The sequence below is a fragment of the Fistularia commersonii genome, chromosome 14 (assembly GCF_037954325.1).
Source record: "Fistularia commersonii isolate RoL2024-O1a breed Wild chromosome 14, RoL_Fcom_v1.0, whole genome shotgun sequence".
NCBI lineage: Eukaryota > Metazoa > Chordata > Actinopteri > Syngnathiformes > Fistulariidae > Fistularia > Fistularia commersonii.
This window is the reverse complement of record NC_141297.1, coordinates 5,894,666-5,917,274: the sequence shown is the minus strand read 5'-3', so window position 1 is coordinate 5,917,274 and position 22,609 is coordinate 5,894,666. Positions and strand designations below refer to the sequence as shown.

The 22,609-nt window shown below is 41.8% G+C and overlaps 1 protein-coding gene across 2 annotated transcripts; it reads left to right on the top strand.

The window, feature by feature from the left end:
• The first annotated feature begins 11,605 nt into the window (after positions 1 to 11,605).
• rnf41 (ring finger protein 41) lies at positions 11,606 to 18,145 on the top strand. 2 transcript variants are annotated; one of them, XM_086159805.1, is made up of 7 exons: positions 11,606 to 11,704; positions 13,180 to 13,281; positions 13,389 to 13,504; positions 14,049 to 14,320; positions 14,441 to 14,576; positions 15,609 to 15,712; positions 15,822 to 18,145. In XM_086159805.1, the coding sequence occupies exons 3-7, from the start codon at positions 13,415 to 13,417 to the stop codon at positions 16,174 to 16,176; spliced, it is 957 nt and encodes a 318-aa protein (XP_086015931.1). In that variant the 5' UTR covers positions 11,606 to 11,704; positions 13,180 to 13,281; positions 13,389 to 13,414; the 3' UTR covers positions 16,177 to 18,145. The 2 variants fall into 2 exon arrangements, with proteins under 2 accessions (XP_086015931.1, XP_086015933.1); XM_086159807.1 differs by having other exon boundaries at positions 11,620 to 11,680.
• The last annotated feature ends 4,464 nt before the right edge of the window (positions 18,146 to 22,609 follow it).

Below are 22,609 nucleotides of genomic sequence, written 5' to 3'. Positions count from 1 at the left end.
GAGTTTCTTTGAGGTTGTTTTTTTTTTTTTCCTTTTTTTTTTCCTCTCCTTTGTTTTTGTCTGTTTTTTGATTGTACGTTAGCCTAGATTTTTATGAAGGAACCACACAAGGGAAAAAAATGAATAATCTAAAATTAGCTTAAGAGTGCAATGCTTGTGTACTACAGTACAATCCGAAAAAAAAAAAAATTTTGGAAAAGGGTCACAAAGATTCCAATAGTGTACTTTAAACGTACGGCCTATAATCGTTTGGCATTTTAAGATAATTTGGTAATGCTGCTGAATATTTTGGCGCGCCGCCCTCCGAAGTGGGTGTGGGGGCCGCGCCGGCGTCAGCATATCAATTTACTTCTTAATGCTGACTTGATGTTTTAAAGATGCTAAGTAAGTGTTTGTTAAGCTAGAATGTTTCTAAGCATATAAGTTATGACCAAAGTTGATCAACACTACTATGGCTATAAATTTATTTATTTGAGATGAACTGTACTGTATAGAGAAAGACAATAGATCTTGATATACCTCGTCAACTCGTTTAGCAGCTGCTTCATCTTCACCCAGGGTCCGTAGGCCTAACGTTCTCTTTTTGTAGGACTAGAGAACTACTGTAGGATAGTGACTGACTGAGGCCTTGTTTATCTCTAGATGAAGGCTTTACTAGTAATATCTGCCAACAACACCTCATCAAAGCATCATATATCTGAGCACATAAATGAACAAGCCATTTCAGTTGATTTTTTTCCCATCTCTTTAACAGTGTTTTCTTTTTAGATTTTTTTTTTTTGTTTGTTTTCGTTTGGGGAAAAAAAGATTTCAGAGTTCGAAACAGGCCTGATTATCGGAAGAAGCGTGCACGGTCGGTTCAGATTTCTAGGCGCGTTGCGCGGAGTCGGGCGCTTACTGAGAGGAAGTTTTGTTTTTGTTTGTTTTTTTCTTCTGACTGCGTTTTAAGACACCTGACATCTCAACTTCTCGGTGGTCATCGATTCGAATAGGTCAGAGTCATGTCTGCTGTTTTTTTTCATTGGGCAGTTTTCAAGCAATATTTTCTTTTTGGCCTTTTTTTTCGTTAACGTTATTGAATAGACAATCACTGTCACAAGGGCTTTTGTTTCCCTGGAATGTCTTTTTGATTTAAAAAAAAATTCCTTTTATATTATTTCATGAAAGATTACCTAAAGACTAGACGAATGGCTCTGTGTGTTCTGGGCATTTTACTGTCAGTGTCAACACAAATGCACTGGATTGCCTTCACGGCATCTCATTGAAATGCCTTTTGACCCATGCCTTCCGTAACACACCATTTCAGTTGGATTGCGTCATGGCAGAATATTATGAGCCCCCTGAGACGGATACAACTTTTACAACCTGTTTGATAGACAGCATTAAACCACAGTTATGCCGTTGGCATCAAGTGGGGGGAAAAAAAATCCCGGCATTGAAAAACGTTGTACGTCCCAGAATTCCCCAGTGACCTGGGCGTTGATATCCCTCCTTGAAGTCAGGGGGGAGGGAAGGGGGGGCTTTGAGGAAGAAGATTGAGATCTTTGCTTCGGCCAATACCTGTTTAGATATCAGGAACAGAAATCCAAATATGTACTTCTTCTTGGCATTCAATTATACTGTCTCCACATCCCATTTGTGGTACTCAACATACTAAAGATGATTGTATCGGACCACTAGAGCTGTTTGTGACTTTTTGATGTTATATCTATGCTACTTTTTCTTTATTTTCCTTTTTTTTTGACCATCTGCTTGTGGTTAAACGACACTGAGTCAGATTGTTGTATTATTATTTTTTATTTGTTCGTTTTTTTCATTGGCATGATGAACTTCATATCCACCGATAATGAAGTGGCACAATTGCACACATTAGTTGACTGGATGAGAGGTGAGGACCTATACTAGGCTTCGACGCTGAACACCACCCCCCGACCTTATCCCCACCCCCACCACGAGACATTTCCACGTTCTACTTTACTAGAATCTGACGCAGACTCCCATTTCAGAGGTGCCATCGGTTTGAAGTTAGCGTTTCAGCTGAGGACCGTTACCGGCTGTGCTGAAATGGAACTAACAGGTGACCCTCCCCTCCCTCACCCCCTTCCCCACTCCTTCCAGCTTTTGTTCTCCCGATCACTTCTGGAGACTAGTTGTATTATTATAAAACTAAACGTGAGGGGATTGGTACCTTTTTTTTTTTTGTTTGTTTTGTTTTGTAATCTCAGGATCTGTGCTGAAGCAGCAGGCAGAATTTATTAATCCAATCAGATCTTAGCAGGATGATTATGATGTGTTTTGTTTTTTTTTTTTTTGTTTATTTTGGATGGGATTTTCCACAATTTCAATTCCCCTTTTTTTTTCTTTATAAAACCTTAATCCCACAGCACTTAATTAGTCAAGCACGCACTTTAGTACATTCAGGTTCTAAGTGTGCAAAACAGAGCAGATGTAATGTATGTACTTGTGTTTACATGCATGTGTGTTGCTGCTGAATACAGGAAGGGAGGGCTGCGGAAGATGAGCAAAGGCTGCAACAAAATTATGTTCAATGCATTTATTTAAAAGAAAAAAAAGTGTCTCTAAGCTCTTAGGGACAGTGTCCACTGCCCGCTGACTTTCTTTATGTTATCTGTTCCCGGGCAACTGCCCCTCCCAAAAAAGAAGTGACTCGGTAACGTTACCACTCTACTGTTAGCAGTACAGCCTCTGGCCCCCGGTCACTTCTAAGTCAGTCCAGTGATTCAACAGACACCTCAGGCAGGCACCTCAAAATACTCAACACACACTCTGCCATCTTTAGGTGCTGTCAGACCCGTCTGTTTTTGGCAGGGATGTTTCTTTTTTTTTTTTCTTTTTTTTTTTTTTCTTGTCTTTTTTTTTTTTTCTTGTGATGTCCTTATGTGACCAGTAAACGGAGCCATTGCCCCCCCCACCCTACAACTGTACAAGTTGTAACTGAATCCTTTTGTCGTATCACAGTATTCTTATACATGCTTTGTATGTGTGTGCATGGTTACGTGCGTGTGTGTAGCTGTGATAACTGAGCGCAGATTGCAATTTTGATAAAGTCATGATTAACTGACAGAGCATAAAACAATACACCCGAGTCAGATATGGAAAGCAATGAACGGTCCAATTGTAGCAATAGAGAGTGTGTTTTATCATGTGCAGCACAAATATTGCATTGCCATCCATTTAGGCCACTTCACTGAATCATAGCATAAATGCCAATGGAAGATTTCAATGCGGGTTAGATGTTATTATCTTTGGTCACTAATAATGCCTGTTTGCCAAAATGTTTCAAAGGAGGGGCAAAAGCAAAAGAGAAAAACAAACCTCTCAGTAAAGCAGCGATTGATTTTATGCATTTGTTCAAGCAGTTTACAGTCTGACCATCAAATCTGAGCCATGAATTTTTTCTGACTGAAATGAATGTAGGGTCAGTTTGGAGCAGGACGACTCGCTTTCTCCTGCCTTGAAACTGTTGCTCTTCATTTGACTCGCATAGATACGATTATACAGGTAGCATGTAATAACCTAATTCCACTACATATTATACGCTATGTGTAGTAGTCTTCCTGCATCGATGGGCTGGATATCTTCTGTTTCCTTTTTCTTTTCTTTTCGGCATTATTGTTGGACTATAGGCCTGCTGTTGTGTTGTATCACCCTCACTTCTCTACATTTGTGTGGAGTGTAGCCTACCACGTAAGCAAAGAATAAGATGAATATATCATCCATTTCATTGAGATTGCCTTACAGTACAGTAAAACAAGACCAGACGAACCGTCTACAGCGGATATGATCACACATAATCCTAAATAGCCTATATTTGACAAAAAAAAGAAAGAAAATGCACCTAAGCTACACCCATTTAGTGCCATAGAAAACCTTTATTTGCCTTTAGACATAAATCATATTTACTCGGTCAGTAACTCATTCAGATGTAGGCAGGAATATTAAAAGTTTTTTCAAAGCTGCATGTCTCTTCGCAAAATTAGATAATGACGAAAAAAAAAGAATTCATGTTTGCATGGGATATTAATACTTACATGCGAGTATTCTGTTACAACTTGGTGTTGGTAGATTTTATAATTGGACTTTTTTTTTTTTTTTTGAATAACACGAGAAGTCCCTTTGGTATTGGCAAAGCAATCCCTAGGTAGCGTGTTTGTAAAAGATGGTTTATAATCTATGAGTGTGTGTGTGCGTGCGCGTGTGTGTGTGTTACCAGAAAATCAATTTTTGATGTCCACAAAGGAGAAAAAAAAGCATGGTGTATACAGTATAGAATTGATTTGCCTCTATGGATGTCTCGGTTCTTACTTGAAGTAATGCTGATAAATGGCAAATTTCAATTCAACTCTCTGATCCACTGTTGAACCTTTTGCCTTAAAAGCTGAAGAAAAAAAAAAGGAATCGATACCTGGCAGTACCTGATGAGTCGCATCACCTGTATAGTTATACAACTTGGGTGAATTGCTAAATTGCTGGCTAGTTTTTTCGGGGTCTCGCAGACATCCCCGGGTGTCGAGAAGCACACGAATCAATTTGAGGTAGCACATAGCTCGAGGTTGCCACGGTGCAGAGATTGTCCTGAGAGGGTTAAAGATATCGCCATATATGCCACTGTGAATGAATGAATTCTGAATTCACTCGTCAACAATCAACTTTGGCTTCTCTGTCAGTCAGAGCAAAATGACACTGGGGATCGAAATGGTGTACCTCAAAAAGAGTTTAAAAAAAAATTTTAATAAAAAAAAAAGGTAAAACGGAATGAAAAATTATTAGAAATGCTTGTACAGCTATGCTAACAAAGAGTATAAAAAAATAGATGAATATAATCTCGTGATCCATCTTGACGTGGGTAGTGTAATTCTGCTTAAACCAGCCTAATTCAGAAATGTATCCTGGCGGGAGTGTTCATGTCGGCAGATGTCTGATGTTTCCTACCTTACAAAGGAGCAGCCGCCTGCACCTTGTACTTTACTATTGGACCTGCAGTTTTACCTCATCAGTGATCTTTTGTGTGACAACGCTGACATTGATCCTCTGTGGGGTTTCGTTGGGGTGTTTTTTTTTTTTCGTCACATGTTAACCGATGCCAGTCGTGTATTTATTTTTATCTTTTTCTCACGTAGTTCGGTGTGGGGTGAGTGACTGCAAATATGTGCGTGTCGGAAGCCCCGCGACATGCACGAGATCCCCCCCCTTTTTTTTTTTCAATCTGCAAGAGCAAGAGGTGCCCTGTTTTTTGTTTTTTTTTCTTTTTGGTTACTCTTCATTACAACCAACAGACTAGTCTGTTATCTGGTGCAAGTCATGGGGTAAAGTCTAATGTAAGTCGGGGAAATTAAGGTAGCTATTTCACTTTACCTCTAAGTCAAAACAATACAATTTTACTGTATGACCACCTTCCCTGCCTGAACACTGGGTCATTAATCCCGCCTCCCACCCCAACTCCCCCATCTATAGGACCTGTGTATTATCGAGCACAGTGGTGGCATGGTGCCTTTTATTTATTACTACCGAAAGGTACGGTCTTCCATTTGTATTTCCCAGAAGCCTTATAATGGGAAAATGAAATTACACTGAATATACTCGATGACAGTAGATAGGCTCATATTCCCTTCGATAATTCTTTCAGCCCAACGCGATCGGAGTTCCTCCCGTGTCTGAATTTTTTTTTGAGGCGCATCTCCAGCGACTAAGTGCTCCCCTTGGGTGGCAGAATAAATTGCACATACGGATGCGTTTTTTTTTTTAAATTATTTTATTTTTTTAATTTTTTATTATTATTATTTTATTTTATTTTATTTTTTTAAGGGCACATTAAACATTGAACGGACGGGGATCAAAGGTATGAAAGCACAAATCCAAAGAAGGCACCGCGGGGGCTCAGTCGGCTCTCCCGACACTGCCGAGCAAAAGGAGCCTCATAGACCAAATTTAGGCGCAGACGATGTGGGGGGAGGGCAACATCAGACTCCCCGTGTGCAGAAAAAAAAAGTGAGGTTTGATGGTCGGTAATACATGAACTGTAGAGAGACTGTCGTCCGGAGTTTCAGAGCTTCTCCCAATTGTTCTTCTCAACTCTTTGGCAATCTGCGATGATTAGCAGCTGTCGTTTTAGCAACGCAGACAGGATTTAAGAAAAAAACAAAACAAAAAAAAAGATGCGGCTCCTGCATTCAAGATCAAGTGATTACATTTAGGCAAAGCTGTTTGTTGTGACTGTGTTGCGAAACTGATTGTGGAGAATTTTTTGTGTTATTTTTAGGGTAGACTGACTACAAGTAGGGTTGCAGTAGTAGCTGTGTGCAGTGTTAATAACCGTGTGATCATACTATAGAATCGACGTAACATTTGTTGTCTTACTACAACGTTAAAGGCATGAATCATCTTCTCTGAGCTGACCTCGTTTGAAATAGACAAAAGATAAAAAGTGCAATAACCTTTTGTTTATCATCGCTTCCTCAGTTTTAAAAAAAAAAAAAAAAAAAGATATTTAATATGCTCTTCTTTTTTTTCCTTTTTATTTGTACACCAAAAGTCACCCGTCTGTAGCAAATAAAGGATTTTGGCGGTCCTCTTGTTTGTGTTCAGAGAGGTGGCGTTTGCTAGTGGAGTGCGTGATATTCCATTCTTAAAACTGTGATCGATATCCGACTTTTTTAAAAAGCTGCCTGCTCTGTGGAAGGACTGTGCACAGGTTGGCTGATCAATACGAGTAGGTGCATATTTTTTTCCCGTCTATCTCTCTCTCTATTCTATCTCTCTATCTCTCTCTCTCGTGGATGGACTTTTATGGTATTGTAGTTTTGAACTTAGACCTTAATTCCTTGAATTCTGGTTCCTAGCCGGTAGACACGTTCATTTGCATGTGTAGATGTATATGCATCCTCTTCCTCTTTGAATGAAATGTTTTGTTTTTTTCTGAAAAAAAAAAAAAAAAAACAACAAAAAAAAAAGAAAAGGTTAAAAAAAAATTTAGACCTGCTGTCAGTGATGTATGCGGATAAAAGGAATAATGAAATGCCTTATATTTGTTTTCAATGTCCCTCCCTTTTCAGCGTGTAGCCTAAAGCTTGTACAGTCAAAGAAAACTCATGAGATTTATATCTACTGTATAGCCTATGTGTTTCCAGAATTTGTTACTCGGAGGTCCTGTGATTGTGGTTTTAGAGAATAACATTCCCCCCTTGAAAGTGCCGTTTGTTTTCACCAGCAGAGGATATGTCCGGGGTGGGGAAATGTATCGACGCGACGGAAAGTGGAAGAAAAAAAAGTTCCGAACACTATGCGGTGTTTTTATCGTCAAATTTGAATGACACAAAAGTATTTGCGCAGGTGAAATAAGGCAGCAATCTTTTTTTTTCTTTTCTTTTTTTTTTCTGATGGAGCACCTTGTTGACTCGCTCCCTCCGTGAGCCCAGGATGGAAGTAGTCTCACACCGAGCTTGATAACTCTAAAGCAGAGCCATATCAGAGGATTTGTCCATTAGGAGCCCCCTTGAATGTGCTATAAAGGAATAGCCTACTGTAGGAAAGGATGTATACTGCATGTTCTGTGACTTTTTAGAAATGATAGTCCCTTCTTTTTTTTTTTTTTTTTTTTTTGTACGTGTGTGTGTGAGTGTGCGTGCGCGGGTGTTTTTACGTTTAGTCCGCTTCACTGTAGATGTTGCCACCTCATTGCAACTCACAAGCTATTAACAATCCTTTCACAACTGGACTTGAAGCAGGCATTGATCTGCTGCTGAGGCAGCCTTAATTCATTGCTAATTAAAAAAAAAAATAAAATAAAAATAGGTCGCCTGTTTTACTTTGAGTGGCTTATCTGGGAAAATACAAAGGAGCCCTTATCGTGAGTGGAAGGACTCTGAATCAGGGCATGTGATGAGTTACAATCAAATAGTTTCACAGTGCACCTTCACAAAAAAAAAAAAAATATATTAAAAAGTTGGCTTGTCCACCCAACATTCCAAAGTTGATTTCAATTTCCACAGTCCTGTCCCTCTGATCGAGGAGAACTTTTTTTTCTTATTTTTTGTTTTGTTTGTTTGCTTTGCTGGTGAATGAAGTGGGCATGTGTGTGTCTATGACAGGGTTCCCTATTTAGCCTAACGCTGATTACCTCATTTACAAATCTGCAAATATACTACTCTACTGTGTGTAAAGGAGTCAATGCCATCACCAGCAGTGTGGTCTCAAGACCTGTGATGACAGCAGGACCAATGAACTTACTCTGTTGAAATTAGTCGATTAGGAAAAAAAAAAAAGACAACCGGTTTCCGGGGATGAAAGGTTTCGATTCGAAAAAATTTCGTTCGAACCCAACAGGCGTAAGATTTCTCCGTTGTGTAAAATCTCCAGAGCAGCTACCCCAGTCAGCATCAGGAGCCCCGAGACGTTTTTCGAGAGATTTACGGAACATCCGAAATTTGGCTCTACTCGCGATTTTACAAAACCGAGACTAGCGACGGCACGGTACACGAGCGGCACCTGAACCGCTGGCTGGAATAGCAGCAGTGCACTAACGTGGTTCGAGAAGTCAAGGCCTGATGCATCTAACAATTATTTAAGCAAACGATCATGTTAGCATCACTTGCTGTTCTCTGTAGCATTTCTCCTACCTCCTTGTTTTGCAGCCTTGAGTATCGTTTGTCTCTCCACCTGAAAAAAGTAAAAATTACCAGTACGGGAATACAGATTTATCATAAGCAATGGTAGTTATACATAAAACGTGTGCTTGGTTGTGCTGTATGTGTATATGTCTGTTTGACGTTGGAAAAAAAAAATATTTATGAGAAGCATTTATACGACAAAACACCACTGGAATGTGAAGCCAGACAATGTTATGATGCAGATTACGATGATAGTCTATCCCCTTTAAGATGCAGTGGCAGATGGTCAGAGGAGTCATCTTAAGGAAACAAATAACCACACATTGGCTTTTTCTCCCCCCCAACCCGATCACTCTTTAACCCCCCGTGCTTGTAACGATGAGACGTTCCCCCTCCGAGCACTAAGAGCGCACATCATTTTAACGTTTACAGCTTCTTTCTGGGTCAAACATCGATTGCCCTGCAGTTAGACTAGATATCACAGGTTGTCACAAGGACGATGAACGGTGGATTTGTGATTCAGTGTCGAGGGCAAGCGCCAGGCCCTCGAGCCGTATGCCTTTTTCGAATCCATCTGTCCTCTCCGAAACCAAATTCTGCTACATAGGCGTCTGTCTCCACACTGCCCTGGCATTTTACATTCAGTTTGACTACAAGGGGTACAGGACAAGGTGAAAGGTTTGAGGTTTTCTGACCAGGGCCACCCTCTCCCCAACCAAACCACCCCACCTCCCCCGCCTCCCCGACACACACAAACCAACCCCATCCCTCCTCCAGGACAGGACCAGCCCCACCCCCCACTCCCCGTCCCCACCCTTAACCCGCCACCTCACCTAAACCTCAAGCCATTCATTATTCTGTTTTGTTTCTTCGACAATGCAATCCTGAAAGCACTTTGCCTTGTTATTCCTTCGTGTGAACATGTGAATGATAATTTGTTACAAAAATGTTAAATATGTAAAGGATCATTCACTGTTTTGGAAAAACCTGCATCTGTCTTTCTGACATTAAAAGAAAAAAAAAAACAATTTAGTGACATTAAACCTGAATCTATTTTATAAAATGTTTGCTGCAGCCAATTGGTCTTGTCATTCAGTATTGTGGCTTAGGGTTGTTTGTGTTCAATAAAGTGCTATTGCTAAATATTTTTGGTGTCCCGAGTTTTATTTATCCATCCTCGTAGTGTGATGGTCTGATCTTATTATAATTCCCGAAAACGGGAGATCTAAACGAAGCCGACTGCATGTAATTAAAAGAAATGTGTGTGTCATTGGGTTAGGGTTTGGGCCACATGAGAAAAATGAATTTGGAAAAAATGAATCGCTTTAAGAAAATTTGCTGAATTGGGAAATCAGAACAATCCTAACCACGTCAACAACCCAGACCGACCTGACAGAATTAATTTTAATGGAAGAATGGCAGCCTCTCGAAGAGCAATGGATCATTTGTGAAATGAATCTCTATTTCTCAGTGCTGTTACAGGCTCCTGTAATATTATTGCATACATTGTTATCGTATGCAATACAAGATACATCCTGCTATATAATTTTTCTCAGATATATATATTTTTTTATCTTTATAAATTAATCAGAAATCTTGTGTCTTGGAATCTTAGATGTGATTCACCAAGACACTGGATATGTGACTGAGGCAAGAACTGTGAGATGTGGGATGTGGACCACTGGATTGTTAAAACTGTTGTAAAGCAGGTTTTTATATACCTTATGGTGCAGATGTGTCGTTGGATGTTTTGTCACTGCAAAGTAATAAGTGAGTTTGTCAAACAGTTTAATCCCGGTGTTCAAAATAAAAGGCAGATGGAATTAAACTCCCGCCATGTCATTTCGAAATGGCAAAAACCCACAGCTTCTATATATAATGCAACAAAAATATCATATGTATATATGTGTGTGTGTGTGTGTGTGTGTGTACGGAGTAAAAGAGGACGTGAGATTAGTTGGCGTGAAAGAAGAGGATGCAATGGAGAAGGTCGGATGGAGGCAGATTCTCTGGCGACACGAGGGAGCATTTGAAAGGAAAGTTAGAGGATTCATTTTCAATTATAAATACAGGATGTGTATGATTCAACTGATTACATTTAACGTTTTTGCTTTGTTTATAAGTAACAACAATTAGGGTGATGGTGATTATGGTGAATGGGGATTACGTCGATGACGTCACAATATGGGGTTCTAACGTGGCGCCCTGGTGTGACGTCATAGTCTAACGCGCGAACGAGGGAGAAAGTTGAGATGAGTCATCAGCCAAAGTCTCGCGTGATTTCTGGGACATTTGTCACCATTGCATCCGGTTACGCATCTAAATAGAGGTGCCACTTTTAACTCAAAAGAAGAATCATCTCAGCCGTCTGAAACCCTGACCGTTAACCGGCTCCAGACTGCATCGGAAATTGAACACCATTCTTGCACCATGTTAGCAAACCTCTTTTTTCTCCTTTTTTCCGCCTGAAGTATTTTGACATTCTGTGCGCACTGTGTATTTTATTTAATCCTTTTTGGTGTCACTCCACTCGCATCATGTTTATTTTTGTCATTGTTACTGTCACTCTTTTTCTGTGCGTTGTGGTTGTCTGTTCTTACCCTTGCTGTCTTTTACATTCTGTTGTCTTGTCTTGTTGTTCACTCTACTGTTTATTCATTTGTGGATTTCTTTTGCTATCTTTTAATTGTCACTTTTATTTATATTTATATTCATATGTCATTGTTGCGCTGCTGTGACAAAAGATTTTTTCTCCATTGGGCTCAATAAAGTATATGTTATCTTGTCTTATGTCATTTTATCTTATCTTATTTTATCTTATTTCTTTATCTTATTTCTTTGACTGCCAATCGGTGGGCCGCTCCGTTATTCGCCGGCCGCTAATAAACAGCGAGCGGGTAAATTAAAGGCCAATCGAAATCCCCACAATTTACGTCACCACGCATGCGTCCCGTGTGCGTGGTGACGTCGACGCAGACAGCGTAGGATGTAGCACAGGACGTGACTAGCCAGCCTGTGGGAAGACATTCGAAAGAACATCCAAATCGTCACCGGTATTTCATTTGCTACATGTTCAAGTAAGACCGGCAGGCGGAAGTGTTGTTTTAGGACAGCTTATTAATTGTAAATAAACAGTTTACTGCTCCCCCCTGCTAAGACTGAGCTCTGTCTGCTTACCTCGATGACGACCGTTGACGCTACCGTAGCTAACTCCGCTAGTTAGCCACTTTTGGCTACATGCATATCGTGACTAGCTCTGCTGCTGTCTTAGTTCAACCGCTAAATAAAATTGGCCGACGATGTGGCTTATTAAATACCAAACGGCATTTAAAAGACGCATTATTTTCGCAATATAGGCGTGTGTCACCCGCGGGGCTTACAGTTTGGATAGCTTTTTTTGCAAGGCATACGTTGTGTGTGTGTGTGTGTGTGTGTGTGTGTGTGTGTGTGTGTGTGTGTGTGTGTATGTGTATGTATGTGTATGTGTGTGTATGTGTGTGTATGTGTGTGTATGTGTGTGTATGTGTGTGTGTGTGTGTGTGTGTGTGTGTCAGTCAGAGGGGGGGATGTGAAAAATCGCCTCCGGACCGGTGTGTTGCTTGTTGCTGAGAATTAGGTCAGACGGCGGCATCGTCTGACGGAACGCGAGAGGTTTTTCCCAGTAGAGGATAATGGTGCAAAATAAATGGTTAAATGTCGATTATACAGGTTAGTGGAGTCTATCTGCTCAGAATACGCTCGTGCGATGGATTTAGTTTTTATTCCGGTGTATCTGTACCTTCGAACAGCTAAATTGAATTACCAATTAGTTTTCAGCGTCAGTGCATTAGCCTGCTTCTTCGAATAGTAAACTCCATGTATTTTCAATGAAGGCTGGTGTTATTTAAAAATCAAACTCCCACGTTGTTTATTTGCTCTCCTTCCGGCAGTTGTTTGCTTAAGTTTTAACTGAGCATTTCTGCGTTATTCAGAAACATGTTCATCACAACATGTCTTTGACTTGTTGATACACACATATGGAAGCAAAATGATTTGCTAAAACTACAATTTTTTTATTTTGGCTTCATACAATTATTGAAGCCAACGCTGGCCCAAAAGTCACTAGATACAAGCCAAATGTGAAAACTTGAAACTTCCAGTTAACGGATCCTGAGAATTCACTTACAGACAGCTGAAGAATGTGAATTGTAGTATTCATAACCGCAGTACTGGAAGCAGACAAATTGAACATCCATATCAGACTTTTGCTATGGTGAAGGGTCTCTCAGAGGAATTACAAGAGAGACATGTTAGACAGCAGGGATCAAACAGTTTGCAAATTGCCTGTGATCAGTTCTTTCTCAAGCAGGTGGAGACAGAGATGTCTGTTTGGTTTGGTGGTTTTGTGCGTGTGTGTATGTGTGTGTGCAAGTAAGGGGTGCGTGGGCACAAAGAGAAATGTCAGTTTTCAAGTCCAAACATAGCCATCTTCATCATCTAAGGGTGTATACAAGGGGATCTTTAAATATGCCTGCAGCTAAGCCACAATGATGTGACATTTCTTGTTTTGCAGCGCCTTTGTCCCCTCTGTCAGGCGTGCAGCCTGCCATCGATGTAACCTGTCAACAATAGATCAAACGCCAAATGGAAGCATTTGACGCGGTTTATGAGTGAGGTATGCCCAAAATAAATACTCCCTCTGTGTGTGAAATGTTGACCGTGATGTTTCCCCATCGCAGTGTTTGTTTAGAAACTAAACTGTCCCGGCTCTGTTTGGCGTAGGAGGTTGTCTGTCCCAGTAATGTACCATGGGGTACGACGTTACGAGGTTCCAAGGGGAGGTGGATGAAGACTTGCTGTGTCCTATATGCAGTGGAGTGCTTGAAGAGCCAGTCCAGGTGAGTCCAAAGCTGCCATTCTACTGACGCGGTTGTATTTTTGACTTTCTAGACGGTACTGAACACATGTATCATGGACATGTTTCACTGTCAGGGAACTTCTCACCCCGAACTAGAATTTCACTGCACAGGGAAACACATTTCTACACTGTACATTTGACAATAAATGCTTTGAATATTTAATGTGAAGAAAAAGCACAAGTAATCTATTTTTTCCACGCCTCGTTTATGCATCGATGCAAGTACAGTATCTGCCTATGTCACCTATGTCATCTGGAACAATGGAGCAAAAATGGAAATTTTCCTGGCCAGTTGTTTAGGTCTTTCTCTGTATCAGAGCCTTCTCTGATTCAGAGAAAAAACAGTTTCTCAATTGTTCTGCATACATATGTTAAGAAGGCCATAATAAAGAAAATAGATATGGACATCTTAATGAAGCAGATGTAAACAGCCGCAAAAATACCTGGTCATTAATTCCTGCCGTTTAGATGCTTCCTAATTGCGTCAAACTTATTAGAAAAAAAAAATCTCACTTCCATTTCAGGCACCACACTGTGAGCATGCCTTCTGCAACGCCTGCATAACACAGTGGTTTGCCCAGCAGCAGATCTGTCCTGTGGACCGCACAGTAGTGACGCTCGCTCACCTCCGGCCGGTGCCCCGCATCATGCGGAACATGCTGTCCAAACTGCAGATCAGCTGTGACAATGCCAGCTTCGGCTGCACCGCCACACTACGACTGGACCAGCTGCAGTCACACCTCAAGGACTGCGAGCATAACCCCAAAAGGCCCGTCAACTGTGAAGACGGATGCGGGTAAGATCCCCGGAACATGGCAGATGTTTGTCAATGTGGAATGCCTTGTCCGTCATTTTGCCTGAGCATTTTGCAGGACTCGTCCACTTTGCGTTCTATTTACTGTTTGCTGCCCGACAGCCTTGAGATGCCTAAAGATGAGCTGCCGAACCACAACTGCATCAAACACCTGCGGAGTGTCGTTCAGCAGCAGCAGACCAAGATTTCCGAGCTGGAGAAAACGGTCGCAGAACATAAGCATCAGTTGGGCGAGCAAGTAAGATCGTTTTTATTTTTCTTATTTTTTGTTCTTCTGGTTGTCATGGTTACCACGGATGGTTGATTTGCCATATGACAAAGGTTTTTCAGCATACTCAGAAATAAATACAATACTTTTGGAGCCTGTACAGCATTTTTTGGGAAGGGAAGACAGCTGATGTGTTGATTTACAGGGATGGAGGCAAAAGAATGAGCATATAATAAACACCCAGGAATAAAAGAGGCAACAAGACCAGACTCTCCCAGGCTCTTCGACTTGATCTTGGGCCTTTTTTAGTATCCAGGCATAAAATGCCCTGCTGGAGAAGCCATCTGAATTTAATGATACACATTATAAAAAAAACCCTCTCTTCCCAAATATCTTTGGGATGAAGCCAGCATGGATAAGATTTTTACTGAAGCTTATTTGCCTATATTCTTTGCTAAAGTCTCACAAGTCCAATTTAAGTGTTGAGGTTGGCTGTTTTGCATAAAGGAACCCTTTCATCTCCATCCCGTTCCGGTTGGAGAGGAACGCATTCCTCATGACACCCCCTCTCCTGAGATACCACGCCCTCTTTCTTGTAAACATCCCTGATTGTTTATAGTTAGTTTGTTTATTTTAGTCACCTTTTTAACCATTGGGTACAATCTGGCTGGAATCTGATTGGAATTTCACATGGAAATTATCATTAAAACAGTAAATCGTTTGATTTGTTGCCTAATTAGTGACAGTCAAGAAAACTGGCTATTGTTTGTGTCTAATCATAGTTACAAGTGTCTTAGAAATAGGGGAAACATATAAGATGTTTACCATAGAGTGATTCATTTGTTTTGAAATTTAAAGAGATGATATACAGAGGCCACAATTTCAAGTTGTAAATAATGCATAAATGTCCTTGTGTCATTCTTTTCCTTTAGGACAAAGTTAAGCCGATCGATTAGATCAGCCTGAATCTAACGTTTGCTTCAGCTGATTATTTCTGTCCATTTATCTCGTCCTTCGGTCAGTTGTACTTTTGCGTTTTCATCGTCCTATGATTTGCCATAGAAACGGGACATTCAGCTGCTAAAAGCTTACATGCGAGCCATCCGCAGCGCCAACCCCAACCTGCAAAACCTGGAGGAGAGCATCGAGTACAACGAGATCTTGGAGTAAGTGGGCTCCCGCCTCCTCTCCTGCCAGATCAGATTGAAGCCAAAAAGCGGCAGCGGCTAATACCTGATTTAACCATTGATATATCCCCTGTCCTCCTCTGCGAAGGTGGGTCAACTCCATGCAGCCGGCCAGAGTGACTCGCTGGGGCGGCATGATCTCCACGCCCGACGCTGTGCTGCAGACGGTTATCAAGCGCTCCCTCATCGACAGCGGCTGTCCTCTCTCCATCGTCAATGACCTGATCGAGAACGCCCACGAGCGGAACTGGCCGCAGGGACTGGCCACGCTAGAGACGCGGCAGATGAACAGGCGCTACTACGAGAACTATGTTGCCAAGCGCATCCCTGGCAAGCAGGCGGTGGTGGTGATGGCCTGCGAGAACCAGCATATGGGGGAGGATATGATCCTGGAGCCCGGGCTGGTCATGATCTTTGCTCACGGTGTGGAGGAGATCTTATAACTGGACTGCAGGCTGAGCTGGCTCTGAGACATGTGGGGTCGCTGTGATGAGGAGGGTTTTTCCTCTCAGGAGAGAAAATCCCAATAACAAATCTGGCTTATTTAAATAAAAAAAAAAACCTAACAGAGGCTCACTCCGAAGCTTGATACCAATGCCTTAAAGGAAGGACAAATTATTAGAATCTGACTCTGACTGATCTCTATGGTTAAAGGCGAGACATAATGTTTACAAGGTTTATATTTAGTGCATTATATGATCTGATTGTTCTGCTCCAAGTCCTAATGTAGTGCTAAACTTGAACCCCCACGATAGTAGGCCCTTTCTGACCGGACAGTTCCTGGAACACCCCCGCCCCATCCCCGCTTCGCCGAAGAGGATAATCCTGACAGCTACGACCTCTCTTTGGGATGGTTTTTGCACAAGCAGAAATGCTCAAGCAAGATGTAATTCGTGCACAGCGTCATTCTTGTACGCACTGCAACAACAACTCAAGTCGGAGGACCCGTGAACAGATGTTTCTGTGATGGACAATAAAGGAGATGATATATATATTTTTTTTTTCCCCATCATCAGTGGAGAATTGTATGGTTGGCATCCAGTTGGCTCTGCAATTACACAGTCGGCCAGGGTGTTGGCATGACTTCACCATATCACTATATCCATGACAACCCCAGGTGACACGACACTCATTGAGCTATGCGGCAGTACAGACAGTTAGTGTGAAATACAACCCTTGGAAGCACTCACCTGGGTATCGGAAGAATGTCTGCAAGATGTTTACCTGACGACTCACAAGAGTTAAAGCAAACAGCAGCCCGGGACTGACTCGGCAAGAAATCAATCTTAAGCGAATCATAGAAATGATGAAATAAGAGACAACGGGGAAGCAATCGGTTAAAGAAGTCCCCTTATGGTTGAATCATATTGGTGTCGATAACGTCCCATGGGCCGAACACTAGCATCACCCAAATATACTTTTCGGGAACCTGTACCGATTCCAATCTCTGCGGTTTCTCAAACCCCGAAATTCCTCCGGTCAGAAAGCGTCTTGTGTCGTCACTTGTACAAATACTTGTAAATACAAATACTATATTGAACTATAGATGTTATTCTCTTATTCCTCCCACTGTAATTAGATTTTAGTTTTTTCGTTTAGTTCTGTGATCCTCTGCTGGTGTTTCTGTCTGCAGCCGTTGAAGACTGTTTGCTCGCTTTAAGTTTCCTGTGAAATCATTTCTCCAAATTTTTTTTTCCTCGTTTTAACATTGTCTTGACCGTCTGTGCCATTTCTGTTTTATTTATTGCGTTGCCTTTTTACACAAAGATGCTTGAACATGTCACCATTGGTTTTTAACGGAGATCTGCCTTTTTCTTTTTCATTTTTTTCTTTTTTTTTTTTTTAATAAAGTGCATTTAAAGTTTATTGCTGGCTGGAAGAAAAAGAAGAAGAAGAAGAAGAGAAAAAAAAAAGAAATTGATGTTATCTCCGTTGCCTCGGTCATGTATATAGTCTGTCTGTCGGGTCGAGTTGAAGTGTATTTTTTGAACTTTGGGGATTTAACGGTCATTCATGGCTTTTTTCTGACCAATCACAACCGCTCCACTTTTATCTGTTTTGATCATCGACATTCTCGCTCTGTCAGCACGTGTATGTTTGCTCAGATTTCAGCTACGAGATTGTAAAAAAAAATATATATATACATATATATATTTGTCGAGTCACTCTTGTGGCTCTCTAGAGGTGAAATGTCACTCGTATCCGTTGTAGGACGAGACTCCAGATGTCCGCTATCAAAGCGTAGAAGAGGGATAAACACAATATTTTGCATTGTGCCCTTTGTTATTCTCCTTGTTTTTTGTTTTTATTGTTTGGGAGGGGGTCCCGTAGAAGGGGCGCGGGGGGGGGGGATCTTGTGTCTTCTATGTACCGTGTCGTACAGGCGAGAAATTAATAAAACTGTTCAATTTCATCCCCAAAAGAATGTAAGTTTCTCTCTGGGATCGGATCATGTTTAAATTTAGCTTTATTTAAAAAAATAGAGGAAAGCAGTTCCTTTTTTTAACCACACCATGTCATCAGAGATCCGCAGGAAGTAGCTGTTTCTGTTCTTTTCTCCTTTTCCTCTCTGAAGGGCCACATCTGTTTTTGAGAAAAGTTTGCGGTGCTTCGAGGAACGAGGGCGGCTGCAAAAACCGAACCCGGGTTCCGAGAGAAGAGAGTTCAGCCGCAGAGCTCGGATCCCAGACTGGACGCCCACGTGTTTTCCACGTCCGCTGCCCTCTAGCCCTCCTCATCCTCATTGAGCAGCCTAATCCCAGCCCTTTGTGGTCACCGGAATGTGAAATCATGTGCTCCGGTGAGTAATCTGCCTCCATTATTGTCTGAACAGATGACTATGGGATGCATTTTGGCTTCTGCTGCGACGTCGCCTCCAGTCCCACCACGTATCCGGGGGGTATCCTTTTGGCAAACACAAACCCAAAGGGGGAAAACGCCGGGAACGGTGGAGATCGAGGTCCGGCCTCAAAAAGGTGAAGGAACGTCAGGCGTATCCGCACGTACTGAGTGATCCTGAAGTGGAAGTACTTTTGGTTATCAGCTAAAGTGGCTATTAATTTCGAGAGATTTTTTCTGCTCATTTATTTAATTTACAGATTTCATGCTCACATTGGTTTGTAAGATTTATTTTCCATCAAAAGCTAGATCCTGAATTCTTTTGTTGTGAGGGATATATAATAGAAAAACTGATGAGAAATATATATATTTGTCGCCTGAAATATATAGATATTTGTCATCAGCATTTTGGGTTTATTTGTATTTGATGCTATTTTATTTAGGCATTATTTTTGCCGCATTTCGAGTGGATTTTTCTCTTGATTCCAGATAATTAATAGACCTTATTTTCAATCAGTTACCACCTGATAGTAAGTGATATTTGGACCATTACTAATTTACCTGTAATATCTTGCAGAATTCTTTTTTGTGTCCATTTTTGTTGATTTTTTTCTTACAATTTATCTTTTCAACGTGAAGCCTTTTTAAGTTTATTTTAAACTGACATTGAAAGCAGTAATATACATTAATAAAAGTCCGTGCAAGAGAAAACTGGGGGGCCCCCTCAGCCTCTCTGTCCGCAGGTACCGCCCCTGGTACTTGGTTTTATTTGTATTTTATGGAAATTTATTTGCCCATTTTTTGCTGCATTTAGGGGGAATTCTTCTCTTGATTTCAAATAATTAATCGATTTGTTTTTTTACAAGAATCAATATTAAGGGGCGTGGCACTGGAGGTAAAGCGATCATCCTGGGAATCTGGACATTCCTGGTTCGATTCCCGGCTCCTCCGGATGTGTTAAAGTGTTGTTGAGCAACCGCTAACTGCTCCCCTGGTGCGAACGGACATGGTTCATCCATGGTGGGTTAAATTTCCCAATGATGGATTAATAAATTATCGGTGAAGAGACGAGTTCAAGCAGGTTGGAATGGGTGGAGAACAGTGTCAGGCTATAGAAGACTGTCAGCCAGAATGAAAGGAAAAGTGTATAAGACAGTGTTGAGACCAGCGATGCTGGATGGGAGTGGAAATGACGAAAAGACAGGAGGCAGAGCTTGAGGTCACAGAGATGAAGATGCTAAGGTTCTCTTTGGGAGTGACCAGGATGGATAGGATCAGGAATGAGTCCATCAGAGGAACAACACGTTAGATGTTTTGGAGAGAAGGTCAGAGAAGCCAGACTGAGATGGTTGGGTCATGTGCAGAGGAGGGAGAGTGAATATATTGGTAGGCGGATGCTGGAATTGGAGGTGTAGAGCAACGGTCGGGAACCTATGGCTCGTGAGCCATAGATGGCTCCTCCGTTGATGGCATACGGCCCCCAGACAATTTTGAGTTGAAAAAAAAATCAGTTTGGAACTGATTGTAAAATACTCGTGATATTTCTTCATAATACTGTGTCATTTCAAAGTAAACAGATAAGTTTTGAAGATAAATTTCACGGGTCACCCGTTGGTCGGGTTGGGAACCAATGACTTCCGAGCATATCAGGGTAATTGTAAAGGTGAAGAAATCAATTTTATCAGATAGCCAACTAGTTTATCCGCATCAACCCTTGTAACAGAAAAGATGGCGAAAAGAAAAAAAAAGACGGTGACCACCGTGCATTACAGGCGGTGTGGAAAGAGGAATTTGCATTTGTGGAGAGAGCAGGATCTGCGATATGTCTAATATGCAATGATGAAATTGCATCGATGAAATGGTCAAATGTAAAGCGGCACTTCAAACAAAACCATGCAGCACTGGAGGTCGTATTACAAGTAAGACATATTTAATTTATTATACGTTAAAAATACTATATGGCTCTCAATTAAATCTTCTCCTTTCGGCTTTTCCCTTCAGGGGTCGCCACAGCGAATCAACTTTCTCCATCTAACCCTATTCTCTGTAACCTCCTCTCTCACACCAACTACCTTCATATCCTCTCCCACTACTTCCAAAAATCTTCTCTTTGGTCTTCCTCTTGACCTCCTGCTCGGTAGCTCCAATTCAAGCATCCGTCTACCAATATATTCACTATCCCTCCTCTGTACATGACCAAACCATCTCAGGCTGGCTTCTCTGACCTTCTCTCCAAAACATCTAACATGTGCTGCTCCTCTGATACTCATTCCTGATCCTATCCATCCTGGTCACTCCCAAAGAGCACCTCAACATCTTCATCTCGGCAACCTCTAGTTCTGCCTCCTGTCTTTTCATCGTTGTAACAGTTTCTAGTCCATACAGCAAAACTGGTCTCACCACTGTCTTGTACACATTTCCTTTCAATGTAGTCGACAGTCTTCTATCACATAGTACCCCTGACACTTTTCTCCACTCTCTTCACGTCTTATCCACACTCTTCGTTGCTCTGGACTGTTGACCCCAAGTACCTGAAATCCTCCAACTTCTTTATCTCCATTCCCTGTAGCCTCACCCGGGTTCCTCTCATTTACGCACATATATTCTGTCTTGCTGCGACTAACTTTCATCCCTCTACTTTCCAGCGCATACCTCCACCTCTCTCGATTTTCCTCAATCTGTTCTCTGCTCTCACTGCAGATCACAATGTTATCTGCAAACATCATGATCCATGGAGATTCCTGGCTAACCTCATCTGTCAGCCTGTCCATCACCACTGCAAACAAGAAGGGGCTCAGAGCTGATCCCTGATGGAGTCCCACCTCTACCTTGAACCTCTCTGTTACCCCTAAAGCACACCTCACCACTGTCTCACAGCAAGCATACATGTCCTGCACCAGTTTAACATACTTCTCTTCCACTCCAGATTTCCTCATACAATACCAGAACTCCTCTACCACCCTGTCATTTGCTTTTCCTAGGTCTACAAAAACACAATGCAGCTCCCTCTGGCCTTCTCTGTACTTCTATATTGGCTCTAAATGAAATATATTAAGAAATATTTGGATTTTGTGGCTCTCCCGGTTGAAAAGGTTCCTGTCCCCTGGTCTAGAGGGAGACCAAAGAGAAGATTTCTGGACGTAGCAAGAGAGGATATGAAGGTAGTTTGTGTGAGAGGGAGGATATGAAGGTAGTGTTGGATGGAGAAGGTCGATTTGCTGTGGCGACCCCTGTCTACCTGTAATATATTACATTACATTACATTACATTTGGCAGACGCTTTTATCCAAAGCGACTTACAATAGAGGACATAAGCACTGCAAATAACACTTGCAAATACAAGATGCACAGGAAATATACAGAACAGTAAGCTGGGTTGTTTTTTTTGTTTGTTTTTTTACACACACACACACACACACACAGCATAGCCTAACTTGGTGCCTAACCTGATCTGGGGCAGCTCAAGCATCAGCGCAGTAAATAGTCCTGAAAGAGAAAAGTTTTTACCTGTTTCTTGAAGGTTGAGAGAGATGATGCTAGTCTTGTTGCTTCCGGAAGTTTGTTCCACCACTGAGGTAGTAGAACTGAGAACAGTTTTGCCTGAGATCGCGTAGAGCGAGCAAAAGGTACTGCTAAAAGGTTTGTATTAGAGGAACGCAGCTCTCTGACGGGAACATAAGGTCTTATTATTTCGGTCAGATATGCTGGACCTGTTCCTGAGGTGGTTTTGAATGCCAGGTCAGGGCCTTGTGCTTGATCCTGGCAGCTACTGGTAGCCAGTGCAACTTGATGAACAGAGGAATATATCTTCCAGAATTTATAATTTATTTGTTGATTATGCAACCTTTTTTTGTATTTTTTTAAGCCGGCTGTCAATCAAAATCCATACAAGAGAAACTCCCCCCCTCAGCTTCTCCATCCGGAGGCGGGGGGCTCATTCTTTCCCGATCCGCCCCTGGAGCCGCTCACCTCCCCCGCACCGGGATCCCCCTCCTCCCTCCCCCGCCTCCTCCTCCGGGGTGCCGGCGGCTCTCCTGC

Bases quoted from the DNA above. Each gene is read 5' to 3' on its own strand.
- rnf41 (XM_086159805.1), top strand. From the start codon at position 13,415: ATGGGGTACGACGTTACGAGGTTCCAAGGGGAGGTGGATGAAGACTTG. The intron at 14,321-14,440 runs GTAAGATCCCCG...GCTGCCCGACAG, and splicing joins AACTGTGAAGACGGATGCGG to CCTTGAGATGCCTAAAGATG. The intron at 15,713-15,821 runs GTAAGTGGGCTC...TCCTCTGCGAAG, and splicing joins GAGTACAACGAGATCTTGGA to GTGGGTCAACTCCATGCAGC.